At 51.2% G+C, this 13,749-nt stretch overlaps 1 protein-coding gene across 2 annotated transcripts; it reads right to left on the bottom strand.

Annotated features, from left to right (window-relative positions):
- Window positions 1–2,283: 2,283 nt before the first annotated feature.
- On the bottom strand, window positions 2,284–13,721 carry COQ4 (coenzyme Q4). Of its 2 annotated transcripts, none has more exons than XM_065419030.1 (7): window positions 13,659–13,721; window positions 12,027–12,197; window positions 11,151–11,247; window positions 9,299–9,401; window positions 8,698–8,827; window positions 4,897–4,990; window positions 2,284–3,895 (listed from the first exon to the last, which is right to left on the bottom strand). In XM_065419030.1, the coding sequence occupies exons 1-7, from the start codon at window positions 13,687–13,689 to the stop codon at window positions 3,733–3,735; spliced, it is 789 nt and encodes a 262-aa protein (XP_065275102.1). In that variant the 5' UTR covers window positions 13,690–13,721; the 3' UTR covers window positions 2,284–3,732. The 2 variants fall into 2 exon arrangements, with proteins under 2 accessions (XP_065275102.1, XP_065275104.1); XM_065419032.1 differs by lacking the exon at window positions 13,659–13,721 and adding an exon at window positions 13,219–13,266 and having other exon boundaries at window positions 12,027–12,193.
- Between the last annotated feature and the right edge of the window lie 28 nt (window positions 13,722–13,749).

Genomic DNA, 13,749 nt, shown 5'->3' with positions numbered 1-13,749 from the left:
TTAAGCTCAGGATTTACTATAGTCTCATTTTTTTGTAATCAATGAATGGAGTTCAGAAACATACCCCTAACTCCTTGTTAACCCAGTTTTGTTTGTTTGTTTAGATGAGATAATAGATATACACACCCTGCATGTAGGGTAGTGAGATCCATGCAGAGATATGTGATAAATGGACTTCCCACATATCTCTTAACAGGTGCCAAGTGGATAACAGGGCTCTCACCTTAGAGCTTATGGTCTAGGGCAGTTTGTATTGGTGACCCCTTTCACACAGCAAACCAATGAGTCCGACCCCCACTTATAAATTAAAAACACTTTTTTTTTTTTGTAATTTAACACTATTATAAATGCTGGTGGCAAAGCTGGGTTTGGGGGTGCAGGCTGACAGCTTGTGACCCCCCATGTAATAACCTTGTGACCCCCAGTTTGAGAACCCCTGGTCTGGGGCCACAAGATTATATATCAGCTGAGACCCAGCGGGGCCTGACCATTAGAACTGGAGCATTGTGTGAGGAGACTTCACAGAAGCAGGGATGGGGCTTGGCCTTTCCACTGATTTGGGAAGTGGCTCGTGTGACATTTGACACAGTTTTAGAAGTGGGTGAAACCGCAAAGGGAGGGGTCAGGGGAAGGAGGGTGAAGAGCGGAGGAAGAGGAGAGGCAGGGCTGGAGTTATGGAGACCTCTGTAGATGGAGATGACACTTCCCCCACAGGCCCTGTGGGAAGGTAAGCAGGCAGGCGGGATATCTCATCCATCAGCACCTGGCCAGACTCCCCTCCAGTCTAGCTCCCCCTGCCCCAGTGACTGTTTAAAGTGCATTCCCTCCCCCTCACACAGTTCCCCAAGCAGGATGGGAGAGTCGCACTCCCTGCTTAGCCTGTCCGTGCACAGCCATTCTCGGCTCTGGACCATCTTCTCATCCCCCTGTTCTAACTTCCTCTGCAGCATAGAATCACCAGCCCCCCTGCTGGTTCCTGGCATGAGGACAGAAGTGGGGAGGGTGAGAGGCTGGGCACAGTTGGAAGTTCCTAACCAGGTGGAGGCAGGGCTAGGCCAAGCTCTCTGCAGGTAAGTATTATCTTCCCGTGCCCCTTCCGACCCCTCCAGCCTCGGTGAGAAACACCTGAGCACGAGTCTGCTCCCGGGGACAGCCCAGTTTCCAAAAGGAGAACGGAGACGCAGTCAGTGCCATGATTGAAGTAGCAGGCAGGCTCGGGCAGCGCTGCGGGAAAGGGGGATGCATTTTGCAGGGGCAGAGATGAGAGGAGGTTGCAATACACAAGAGGGAGCATGAAGAGACCAGATTGTGGCCCCAGAAGGGACAAGTGCCAGCTGCTGGTGTTTACTAGCCTCCCCAGGCTGCTGGAGGGAGTTCCACGTCTGCCTGGCTCTCACCACTGCAGCAAAGACCGTGAGACTGTGAGCAAGACCTCACAGCCGCCTGCAGTGGCTTCCAGACACCATTCACAGAACAGGAAGCCTTAGACCACAGCGCACTGGTCCTCGGTGCAGAAGGTGCACCTACCCCAGTGCTCTGAGAACATGGGGGGAGGCAGACACTGTGCTGGGCCCATCGCTGGAGGGACACGTCCAATGTTTTTGGAAGCTCTTTGCATCCCATTGTGGAAAGCCAAAGTGCTGCCTGCAGGGTGTGGGCTCTGTGAGGAGGGAGTGTGGTCTAATGGGTAGGGCATGGGGCTAGAAATCTGGACTCTCAGGTTCAAGACCCAGCTCTGCCTCTAATTCACTGGGGGACCTTAGCAAAGTCACTTGTCCTCTTTGTCACCCAGTTACCCCACCCGTAAAGCCGGGGATGATAATATCCGTCTCTCAGGGGGTTGTGAAGATTAAACTGTTTGCAAAGGCACCCTGCACTCCATAGGCACTGTGTCCCGCCCCGCCTGTGGCTATGTACTACAAACACAGGGAGAAGTGATTATCCCAGCAACTGCCTGTGAACACTGGCTGCAAAGAGCTGATCCAGGACCAAACTCCAGGTTATCAGCAGTCTGCAGGGTGTATGTTGGCAACAAGGTCTGGCTCCCAATCGCACCAATGCGGCCCTATCAGAGAGCAGGTAATTCTGCCACCACAACCACTGTGGAAGATGCACGTACACAGCCTGCTTTGTGTCTGCATTCCACTTGGGAGGCATGCTGCACATACACACTGGTGATCTGTTTCCGGCTGCAGCAAACGTACAAAGAACAGACCCCTCCGAAGGATGAGGTTACATGTCAGATTGTCTGATCTGTGTGTTGGGGGTAGACAAAGCTGCAAATGTCACCAGGGATTTTATTCATGAAAAAGGAACGTCAGCCTCAAAACGCCACATTAAAATACATCCTGCTTTGGTGCGTCCCAGCCCAGCACCGAGAACTATTCAATCTGGGCTTTGTTATTTGCCTTATAAGTGTGGAACCCAACTTAGTTACACCGCACAGAAATCAGTTTATAAACACTGACCCAGCACAAACAGCGTGTGCAATCTCAGCATTCCATTCCCTGTGGGATTCATCACCTCATTCTCCCTCCCTCCGTTCTGCAGATATACAGCCTCACGCGCTGGAGCACACTGAGCGCTATTTTGCTATTGAAAACAAAGCCAAGATCATGTGGAATTAGTGGGGACTGAAATCTTCTCTCCTCGGAGCAGGTAGAGCCTGGACAGGGTCAGTAAGTGCTTCCCCCTGGCAAGCCGGTCACTGTGCCTCTATTGTAAACTGGAAGGGACCCAGTTGGGGACGAGAGGGGAGCTCAGGCCCCGTGGCCCATTCAATCCTTGGCCTGGCTGCTGAGACAGTCAGCGAGGGGGATGCCGGTGGTGGATTTTGTTTATTTTAAATGGTATGCAGCAATTGACACACTGACACACATGCCCTCCCAACTCAGTGGGGTTTGGTTTCGCTGTGACTGACCGAGCGCCTAACTGCTTCCCAGCTGCCAAAGCGGGTATGCGATTGGTCGATCGAGCTGTACCAGAGACACAAAATACATTCCTACAGCCTCCATCAGTGCAAGTCAGTACAGCTGGGGGCAGAGCACTCCTGCTGATCAGCTGTCATTTTGTCATAGTCTGTCCCGGTGCTGTTTTGTAAAACAACTGGCTTTAACTGGGGTAGAATGGTCCCCTAGGGAATTAATTGTCTCAGCTCCCAAGGGGGGGTAGGTATTCACCTAGGGAATGTTATAGCAACCAGAAGCCAAAAGTTACTAGATAGTTTCAGTGCTACTTTAACCCAGCTCTGCTTCCCATCTTCCCCACTCCAGTATACAGGGATAACTGAATGCAGACCACGGGGCTCTACCATGGGGTCTTGTGAAGACACGCAGCGCATGGAGACTCCATGTCCCAGCCTCTGCTAGGGTCTAGCTGGTACACTGCATGGTGGGACTTATCTCCATGGGCCATATCTCTACGCTGAGGACTAAGACAGCCACCGGGTTCAAATTCACCTTAGGGGTGTGAAAGTGCAACTTCACTGACATCAGCAGAGCTGCAGCTGCTTACAACAGCAATGAATCTGGCCCTGGGTGCAGCCCTTACATTCCTGGCAAGTTGGCAACCCAGCATCTCATTTGGGCAGACTGGTGCCCTCAACTGCTGTAGGAGAATTCCCAGGAGACTTGAACCTGCAAAGGGTTTATTCATTGCTCCTCATGTACGGTGCCCAGTGAGGATCCATCCTGCGGGTGTGAAGCCCACTATGCCCGCCTGCCCCCCAGACTTTTACACACAAATAGCAGGGGGATGTAAGATTCCAATCTCCTCCCTCAGGGACTCCACTGTCTGCTCCCAGCGGTTCTCGTAGTAGAAATTCAGGACGCAGCTGGCATTGCGGCCGCTCTGAACAGCCCAGGGAATAAGCTCTGTGGTCAGGATCTGCAGCTTCCTGCAATAAAGGTGTGGAAATGGTTTTACTTTCTTCCCTGGGAACACAATCCACTAGCCAAACACAATACCACTGTACACAGCAGCACACAATACTACTACACACTCTACAGCCCCTTTCATCTGAGGGCTTTAAAGCACTTTAGCAGCACTAATTGATTTAGTCTCATAACCCCGCCATGAGCAGGTCAATCTCATTCTCCCTGTTTAATTTATGAAGCAGTTATGGTCCAGAGAGGGGAAGTGCCTTACCCACGGTCACACAGTGAGCCAGGACAAGACCCTCATCTCCCGACTGTCTCACGCTTGAACCACAAAACTATGCTGCTTCCCAGAAGCCAATCTGTGGGGTGCCTAGAAACAGCACTGAGGTCTCTGGGCTCAGTGGTACCATTGCTGAGATCCATTTGCTGAGTATGTAATGACGCATAACACTTCCATAGCACAGAGACCGGCAAATCTTGTTATCCCATTTCACAGCGGGGGAGATGGACAGCCAGAGAAGTGAAGTGCTGAAGGACACACTGCGAAGTCAGAGGTGGACACGGGAATGGATCCCACGAGGCCTCACTCTTAGTCCTTTGCTTTAACTACTAGATAAGACGGTGCTTTCTGTTGCATGAAGACATTTCACTGGGTAGTGTTGGTAGGAACAGTGGTTCCAGACTGGAAGCCCTATTAGGATTCATGGCATAAATCAGACCTAGACAAGCAGGTTAATTCCCTTTAGGGATGTTGACAGGTGCCATGAGAGCTTTAATATTCTTGGGTGGGATAATCTCCTTCCACACCAGGTCATCTTTGCCTATAAACACCTATGGAACATGAGTCCCCCTTTCCACTGGGAAGACCCCCTCACTTGCAGACAGGTCCCCTCTGTCGTGCCCATCTGCTGCCATTTTATTTGGGATCTTGAAGACACATAATGGGAGAGAAAACCTCTCAATCGGACTTTCAAACCAGGCACAGGCTCTACAGAAGCCTGCAGGCTGATCAACCTACCGGGCATTGAGACGAACCGGGCCAAACACCGCTCCCAGAATGCACATGGGCAGGCCAGTCTGAACAGCTTCGAACCACTTCACCACAACCTCCCCTGGAAGAAAGCCAGAGAAGACCCAGGAGAATGAGAGCTCCCTATCTAGACGCATGTCAAAACAGAGAAATGGAGTTATTTTATTTTTCACCCTCCTCTTCCTAGTGAATTATTTCCTCAGGTGCCTGTCTGGGCCGTCATTCAGAGCGTACTAAGATTGTACGTGTTTCCTCTGGGCTCTAGAAATAATCAGCTCCTAGCTTCCCAGGTAGGGTGACCAGATGTCCTGATATTATTGGCTTTGTCTTATATAGGCAATTATAAACACCCTCCCCCCCCAAGTGACCCGATTTTTCACACTTGCTATCTGGTCACCCTATTTCTAGCTAAGGAGGGGGCTCCTCCTGCTGGCATTTGGTGATGGCATGGAGAGCCACCATCAATAGCTCAGAGTGCCGCTCTGGATATGATGCAGGAATGACTGGGTTTGGCTCTGTGATGCCTGTGGGGATGCTCTGTAATAATTTATGAATATCGTGTGTTGACCTGGTTATGGGGTTGTTTATCGTACAAATAGATTGGTTTAGTTTAATGGGATGGAACGCTGGGAAAAACAAACAGGAAGGAAAAAGAATGGCGCCAAAGTAAGCAACTTTCCAGCACTGGAGGGTTGTTAAGGGACAGTGGGTGAGGCTGTCTAGGGTCTACCATCCGAGGGGAAGAGGGGGTAAGCCATTAGGTAAGACAGAGGTGTGTGCAGACTGTTGGTTTACAATCCTTTTTCTTTAAATGCTTTGTTCCTATTGTTAAATAATAGATTTAGAAGGCCCTCTGATCACTCTATTCACCACTGGGTCACAGACTCCCACAGGGAAGTCCCACAGGTGTCTGATCCCTGTCAGACCTGCTCGACAAGAATGGGTGATCCACAAGGTGCTGTAGCCCAGAGCCTAATTGGGAGAATTGCAGATTTCCACCCTGGGACAGGTAAAGGCATGAGGCTGACATCTGAGGGGTGCCCTTAGAGCAGTGGTTCTCAACCTATTTATAATTGTGGGCCAATACGCCCAGAGACCCCTCCACAGAGTGGGGCCGGGAGCAGAACCCGGCGACCCTGGACCCCCGATCCTGTGGGGCCAGGCGGGCAGCCCCAACCCCAGATCCTGCTGGGCCGGCTGGGCAGCAGCCCCGACCCTGGATCCCTCCGTGTGGGCTGGGCAATCTTTAGCACACAGCTGTGTGCTAATTGGGCCGCATGCAGCCTGCAGGTTGAGAACCACTGCCTTAGAGAGACCAGAAAGGGGACAGAGGTGCAGCTGGCCCTGTAACTGTAACATGCACAATGGACCAGATTCTCAACTGGAGTCAACGGATTTGTAACCCCATTGGTTTCACTGGAGCAAGCCTGATTTATATCAGCTGAGAATCTGGCCCTACTTCTCTCTGTTTTCACTCTCTGACAATTTGTGTCTAGTCAGTTTCACTGTTTTCCCTGTATAATTCAGTAGAAGCTGATCCAAAGCCCATTAGAATCAATAGAAAGGTTGCTACTGACTTCAGTGGATACTGGATCAAGTCCTTAGGTTAAACTGACTTGTTTGTGAGGATCTTGCACCCAGCATATGGGAAAAGGGAAGGGAAAACTTGACTGTAAAAGGAAGGGTGTCCCTAGCCTCTGTTTGTCAGAGGGTGGAGATGGATGGCAGGAGAGAGATCACTTGATCATTACCTGTTAGATTCACTCCCTCTGGGACACCTGGCATTGGCCACTGTCGGCAGACAGGATACTGGGCTAGATGGACCTTTGGTCTGACCCAGTACGGCCGTTCTTATGACAAAAACTGGTCAGGGAACTTGGGGGCTTGAAGTTACTATTCCAAGTGGCCCCCTCATTTTCATTGTAAACCCAGCGTAGTACGTATCTGGCCTGCTTGATGTTTTTCTGCTCGATGTTTCCCCCCCCCCTTTTTTTTAAAAGCATGTTTCTACATGAAGAAAGCCTTCAAAATATGACCAGAGTGCAACCACTACTCTGCTATAATACCCCAGTCCCTGGGCCATAATTAAACTACGCGATCTGGTCCTCTCCACAGAATGAGCATGACACTGCTGATGCAAATATTCTCGCTCTTTTCAGGCAATGCTGCAAATGGGAGTTTTGTTCTTGACTTCAATGGGAGCAGAATCAGGACCTTAAGCTCTCTAGCCAACTTAACTTATTCTGAAGGCCCCTTTCTGAGGCACTGCAGCAGGCTGAGAGCACTCCAGGCCATGCGTTGGTGTGAGACATAAGCACCCTTTGAAGGTAATCAAATAAATAAGCATCCATACTGTAGACCTAACATTCGGGTTCTATACAACATTTAAAAAGTTCAACCTAAAAATTAAGGCTGTGATTTTCAAAGGTGTCTACGGGACTTAGCTGCCCAAATCACACTATCATAGGTATTACTGTATTGTTGTCAGGCTGTTCGGGAACACTGAGTTACTTGCACAGGTTTGTTATTGTAGGGTTGCTCGGGAGCCCTGAGCTGCTGGCATTCAAGCATATTAGAATATTAATAATACCTAGCTCTTTTATAGCACTTTTCATCGGTAGATCTCAAAGCACTTTACAAAGTTGGTTACGATCCCCATTTAACAGATGGGGAAACTGAGACACAGAGCGGTGGTGACTTGCCCAAGGTCACTCAGAAAGTTGATGGCGGAGCCAGGAACAGACCCCAGGTCTCCTGAATCCCAGTCCAGTGCTCTATTTAACAGCAAGATTTGCAGCTTGGTAAACTCCACAATGTGATGCAAAACGATGGGGGTGGAAGGGTGGGGTAGGCCAAATGTCAGGCCTCCCAGCCTGTACCAGGCCTTCTTAAAATAAACCTCCAAACACTGGGAAGCCCAGGCTCCTGCAGGGTCCCAAAGCCTTGTTCAGCTGACGGCAGGTCAGCAATTTCAGCCTGCCACTTGCTATTAAAAGCAGCAAAGAGTCCTGTGGCACCTTATAGCCTAACAGACGTATAGGAGCATGAGCTTTCGTGGGTGAATACCCACTTCTTCACATGCATCCGAAGAAGTGGGCATTCACCCACGAAAGCTCATGCTCCTATACGTCTGTTAGGCTATAAGGTGCCACAGGACTCTTTGCTGCTTTTACAGATCCAGACTAACACAGCTACCCTTTTGATACTTGCTATTAAGTTTATTCAGAAGAACAGACAGAGCTGATTTGCAGATAAGAGCTCAAGTAAAAGAACGTTTCTCCTCCCATCCCCCTTCTCGTGAATCCAGACCACACTTGCTCAAAGCTCGTTTTGGCTTACGAAACAATCCACTCACGCAGTCGTTCTCCTTGCACTGCAGGTTTCATCATCGGCCCTTTAGGGCAGTGCCCACCCAACCTCTTCCTATTCAGCAACGCCAGTGACTCAGTGAGCATCTCTCATGTAGGTGAAGGGTGATTGTTCCTGGAGGCTGAGGTTCTCTTTTTATCCACACCGCAGATGGAATGCTGACAGCAGCAAAGCAAACATGCCCCACGCCCTGCCCCATCAGTGGCCTACAGCCCCGACCTGGAGGAGTTTAACCTCCATGGCTCGTTCAGTCCTTGGCCTCTCTGAAAAGGCAGCCAACAAGGTGGCCAAGCTGCGGGGATGGGTTTTGTGATGTGGACATCTGGCCACTGGCAGCCTGGCTGAGATCTCCCCCAATTCATTTCACACAGCAGCATGCTAGACGGTAACGACTCTCGGTCACACCCAGTCTGGACTCACCAAGCATGTTGGTGGGCATGCCGAGGAGAGTGTGCATCAGGTCATGGACCTCACGGTACCGCTGGATCACATAGGCCAGCTCCTCGTCATCAACAAACTTGACCGGCATCCTGGTGTCCGGAGAAACCCTCTGCAAAATCAGAACATCCCAGGTTCAGCCCCTGCTACCTGCCAGGAATTCATGTTTCATGATGATTCTTTAATAATAATAATAATCCCCAGCTCTTACATAGCACTGTTCATCAGGAGATCTTAAGGCATTCTGCAAAGGAGGTCAGAATCATTATCTCCACTGTATAGAAAGGGAAACTGAGGCACAGAGCAGTGACGTGACTTGCCCCAGATCACCCAGCAGGCCACTGGCAGAGCCAGGAACAGAACCCAGGTGTCCTGAATCCAAGTCTAGTGCTCTATCCACTAGGCTGATTTAATTTCACTGGAGGCTCTCTTTAGGCTCCCCTGTCTGCTTTCTCCCTTGCTGGTCTCCCAGATGGCTCAGACCCCCCCTTCCATGCCCTTCTCACCAGATAGATCAGCTACCGCCATCCACAGCCCCCAAACGCCCTGCTGCCTCCCAAGGACTGCTAGGTCCCATACTCACATTGCTGTCCAAAAACCGGACATATTCTCGGCCAAACGTTCCATCCGGCAGCCCCCGGAGCCCAGTCACGTCCAGGGTGGAGAGCCGGATCCGAGGCCGCTCTCTGCAAATGAAAAACAGAGTGGCTGAGCCAACTCACAAAACACAGCAACTCCCCAGGGAAGCTGAGAAAACCAGGGCCAGCTGTCCAGACAGCTGTATCGCTGGAATTCACGTCCTTGGCACGAGGGTTTTGCTGATGCCTTTCCCCACTGGCTCTTAAAGTCCTGCACAAACACTTGCTTGCCTATTATTTCACACCGGTGGGAATCAGGGCACAGAGAACTTAAAGGAGCCAGAGCAGCAGTAAAGCTGTTATCTCACATTTCTACAGCACCACTCATCGCTGAGGATGCCAAATTCTCTATGCACAGCACCTCTGAAATGCAGCCACCTCTAAGGCAACAGAGATAGGTACGTAGCACCGTGCACAACAGTGGTGGCGGGGAGGGGTAAACTTTGGCCAGAGGCTTCACAGCAAAAGTGCCATGGCCTCACGAAGCAACCAGCAGGTCAGTGGAGAGAAAAGTCTGTCCCAAATGCGGACCGAATGCCCCCTCCTGCTGAGCTGTTGGTGCTTCAACAGCTTCAGGACCTATCACAGAGCACAGCTGGGAACAAGACCCATAGACAGAAGGCACCTTTTTCCAGGATGTCTCTGATTTTCAGTGAAGAAATTTAACGGAGGGGCCAATTCAAAGCACTGAAAGGCCAATAACATACTAGTTTGGGTTCCAGGCTGAAACTCCCCATGTACACAGGCTAGACCTAGGCACTCTTAAGTCCTCCAGATAAGGATTAAGGGGGATTTAAGTTGTGCCTTGGACCAATTAACGAAAATTCCCAGAACTGAAATAAATAAATGTCCCCGTCTTACCCCGCCTGTGCATCTGATGGTTGTTTCACTGCTTGGTTGACACTAAGCTGCACTTCCTGTCACATGCCCTACTATTATTATTTAGTATTTCAATGCAGTAACACCCAGAGGCTCCAATCAGGGTCAGGGCTGCAACGTATCAGGCGCTCTACAAACACAGAGCAAAAGGCAGCCTCTGCCCCAAAGAATTTATAGTGTCATTAAGACAATACATGAGAAGTAGGTGTAATGAGCAAACAGAAGATACAGAAAAGGGAGGACAAAGGAAACAGTAATAAGAATGTGCACTTGCATCGACCCCGTACCAGCTGGCAGTTACCTGTAGGCATCACAGCAGAAGTGGGTCTTAAGGAGGGATCAAAAGGGGTAGGATTAGTGTCTTTCCAAACCAGTGTGGGGAGGTGGTTTCAAGTGTAGGGAGTGGCATGGAAGAAAGTAAAGAGGTTGTTGTGGGAGAAGCAGACAAATTGGTGATGGAGGCTGCAGTCGTTGGCGGGCTGATGCAATAAAATCCAGCAGCAGGCATGCGGGGTGGGAGTTGCTATCACCCTCATGAACTGCTGTGGGGGGGAAGCTCACATACACGCAGTTTCCCACATCTGGAACGAGCGCGTTCACCACTAGCAGCAGCAGCAAAGCTGAAACCGAAGAGGAAGTAGGCAGGCCTGCACACCAAGTATGTTTACTGCTGTTCTTGCACTTGCCAAAAAGACCATTCTAAACATCAGCAGGGGAGCAGAAAATCTCTTGGGAATTAAACCATAATCATCCTGTCCCTGTAAGCACAATGATTCCAGAAGCCTCCCCTTGTAGACATGAGCCTGCACTACCTGCCCAGAAGCGTGCGGTATAGATACAATTGCTCCAGCCAGACAGCTGCCTCATAAGCTTGTCTCCTTCCCTGCCACAGGCCATGCAAGAGGGACAATAACGCACTGTAGGATCTGATAACCTTCAGGGTCATGCCTCATTTTGTCCCTCAGGCTCCGCAGGGCTGAAGAGCCAGTTGTCTCACCAAGGACTGCCACCATATCTGAAAAAAGGGGGGGAAAAGAGAGAGAATGGATGGGAAACTGATTGACAATAAAAGAGCAACAGGCAAACAGCGGTTCTGGTTAAGAATGAAAATCCTGAGGACACAAGACAGGGCTAATACATTTTAGGTACCTATGTGGCCCTCAGCACTGCAATATCTGAGCACCTCAAAGTCATTAATGCATTTACCCTCAAAGCACTCCTGCATGGTAGAGATGTCCTATTATCCCCATTTCACACATGGAGAACTGAGGCCTAGAGAGACTATGTGACTTGCTGGAGGTCACTCAGGAAGTCTGTGGTGAAGCACCCTAACCAGTGACTAGACCATCCTCCAACCTCTGGGGTTTAAATTGCCATGCAACTAGTCACAAGTGCTGCACAGAGTGGGCTCTGAACGTCAGGAGTGAGGTGCGGTGGCAGAGCTAAGTATGGGGCCTGGGACTGGAACAGCAGAGAGTATTGCAGACTGGGAATGAGGTTAGCAGAACCGGGAGGTTTGGAATAATAAGGGATGAGGAATGAGATGCTTTAGCAGAGATATGCAGGGGGATCTTTCTCACTAACTGTCTGCACTAACAGCTGTCTCTGCGTGCCAGTCTCGGTTTCTTAAACACAAATTCTTTCCTACAATGTAGAGATGGGGAAAGAAAAGAATGAAAATCCCCAGGGAATCTCTCAACAGAAACACAGATCTGGTTCCTGGGGTGGGAGGGAAATACAGTCTATGTGAATGTGGAGACCACAACTGGATAAAAGCTGCAAGATTCAGCTTACCATGCCGGTAGGGGTTGTAGAGAGCCATAAATGCTGAGCCAGCAGACAGCAGTGCTTTCTGCAGAGGGCTGGTGGGGATGTGCCCTGGGTACAGCTGGTAATACCTCTCTTCATCCACATGCTCCTCTGCAGTCACTGTCAGGTCAGCGTGGGGTAGCTGATCTCCCCTACCTGCAAAACATAGCCACACCAGGGCAGTGAGTTAACCGGAAAATACAGCTCTGTTCAAAGACTAAGACAGTGCATATCTGCCAATTTGGCTTCCTTTGTCCTTTTCCTGACACAGTCAGTATGCAAGGCCCCTTGGTGATCAGAGATAACTACAGGTCACTGGTGTCTATAGTATCACCACGGCCCATGATTTGCAACAATACTCCATTATAAGCACATACGCTTGGGAGTTCTAGCCAGGTGGGAGCTGTGGCTAGGATCTCACTGGCTTGAACAATAAAGCTACTGCATGATCACTGTTACTGTTTGGGTAACCTGGAATATACTTAATACACCTCTACCCCGATATAACGCGACCCGCTATAACATGAATTCAGATATAACGCGGTAAAGCAGCGCTCCGGGGGAGCGGGGCTGCGCACTCCGGCGGATCAAAGCAAGTTTGACATAACGCGGTTTCACCTATAATGCAGTAAGATTTTTTGGCTCCCGAGGACAGCGTTATATTGGAGTAGAGATGTATAAGAGCAAAAAATAAGACACAGCAATAAAAAAAAATAAGCCAGAATCCCAGGGGTGCTTGAGGTGCAGTGGCAGAGTTTGGGGCAGGTGGGACACAGTAGCACAGCAAAGGATGTTGCCAGGATTGCTGTGCATTTGTAAAACTGGGAGAAATAGGAAGGAGACATTGCGAATCAGGTCACAGGCGCACTGGCAGAGCTGTGGGGGAGTAGCACTGGAACAGGGGATGCTGTAATTCAGGACTCGGGGATGTGGCAGAGTAGGTGGGGTGCAGACAGGCCTGTCATGGTAAGGGGTGCTGCAAAACCAGGTTTGAGGTGCACTGGCAGAGCTGGGAGGGGGCCCAGGGCAGGGATAGCAGAGGGCGCATCAGGTCTCATTTCCCATGAGAACTAAAACGGAGCCTGATACGCTCCTCAGTCCCGCCCACACGGAGTCTCGCCTGCAGCCCCCCGCCTGCCGTCTCGGACCCACCAGCCCCCCGGCTCGGCGCAGCCACTTGCCTATGGAGGCTGGCGAACCCAGGGCCAGGGGCCGCAGGCCGCGCAGCGAGCCCGGAGCCCGCCGCAGCCAGCCCCCCCTGCGCGCCCTGCCCAGCCAGCAGATCGGCAGCATCCGGTGAGCGGCGACTAGGCCGGAGTTCGGGGCCCACCCTCCGCGCTCCCCGGCCGCCAGGAAACCACGTGTGCCCCGACTCCGCCGCAGCCCCGGTGCATCATGGGCCGGGGGGGGGGGGGGGGGTTGATCCAGCCCCGCTGGGTCCCTCTCCTGGCCCGGGCGGAGCTCGCGGGGAGCAAGTCACGCGGCGATCCCCGCCTGTGCTATCCCGCAGGAGGAGGGGGCTGGGGGAATACGGGACTCCCCAAGGAGCAGGGCCCGTCGTCACTTGTGTAGCTGATGCCCCAAGCGGGGTCCTGTCCTGAGAACTCTTTCTCTCACCTGCTGATGCTTGGCACGGCTTGGCCATCATCTGAGCAGCCGAGATCTTCCCGGAACGGGTGCGTCTCGTAGCGCTTGCTCCCGGGGGGAG

This window comes from Emys orbicularis, chromosome 18 (genome assembly GCF_028017835.1).
Source record: "Emys orbicularis isolate rEmyOrb1 chromosome 18, rEmyOrb1.hap1, whole genome shotgun sequence".
Taxonomy (NCBI): Eukaryota; Metazoa; Chordata; order Testudines; family Emydidae; genus Emys; species Emys orbicularis.
Note: the sequence above shows the minus strand (reverse complement) of the source record. Positions and strands in the feature narration are given on the sequence as shown.

What these genes read in the sequence shown, in the direction of transcription:
- COQ4 (XM_065419030.1), bottom strand. Translation starts at nt 13,689, where the DNA reads ATGATGGCCAAGCCGTGCCAAGCATCAGCAG. An exon ending in CTACAACCCCTACCGGCATG is followed by an intron (nt 11,248 to 12,026) that starts GTAAGCTGAATC and finishes CCCTTTTTTCAG; the next exon opens with ATATGGTGGCAGTCCTTGGT. An exon ending in CCGGTTCGTCTCAATGCCCG is followed by an intron (nt 3,896 to 4,896) that starts GTAGGTTGATCA and finishes CCTTTATTGCAG; the next exon opens with GAAGCTGCAGATCCTGACCA.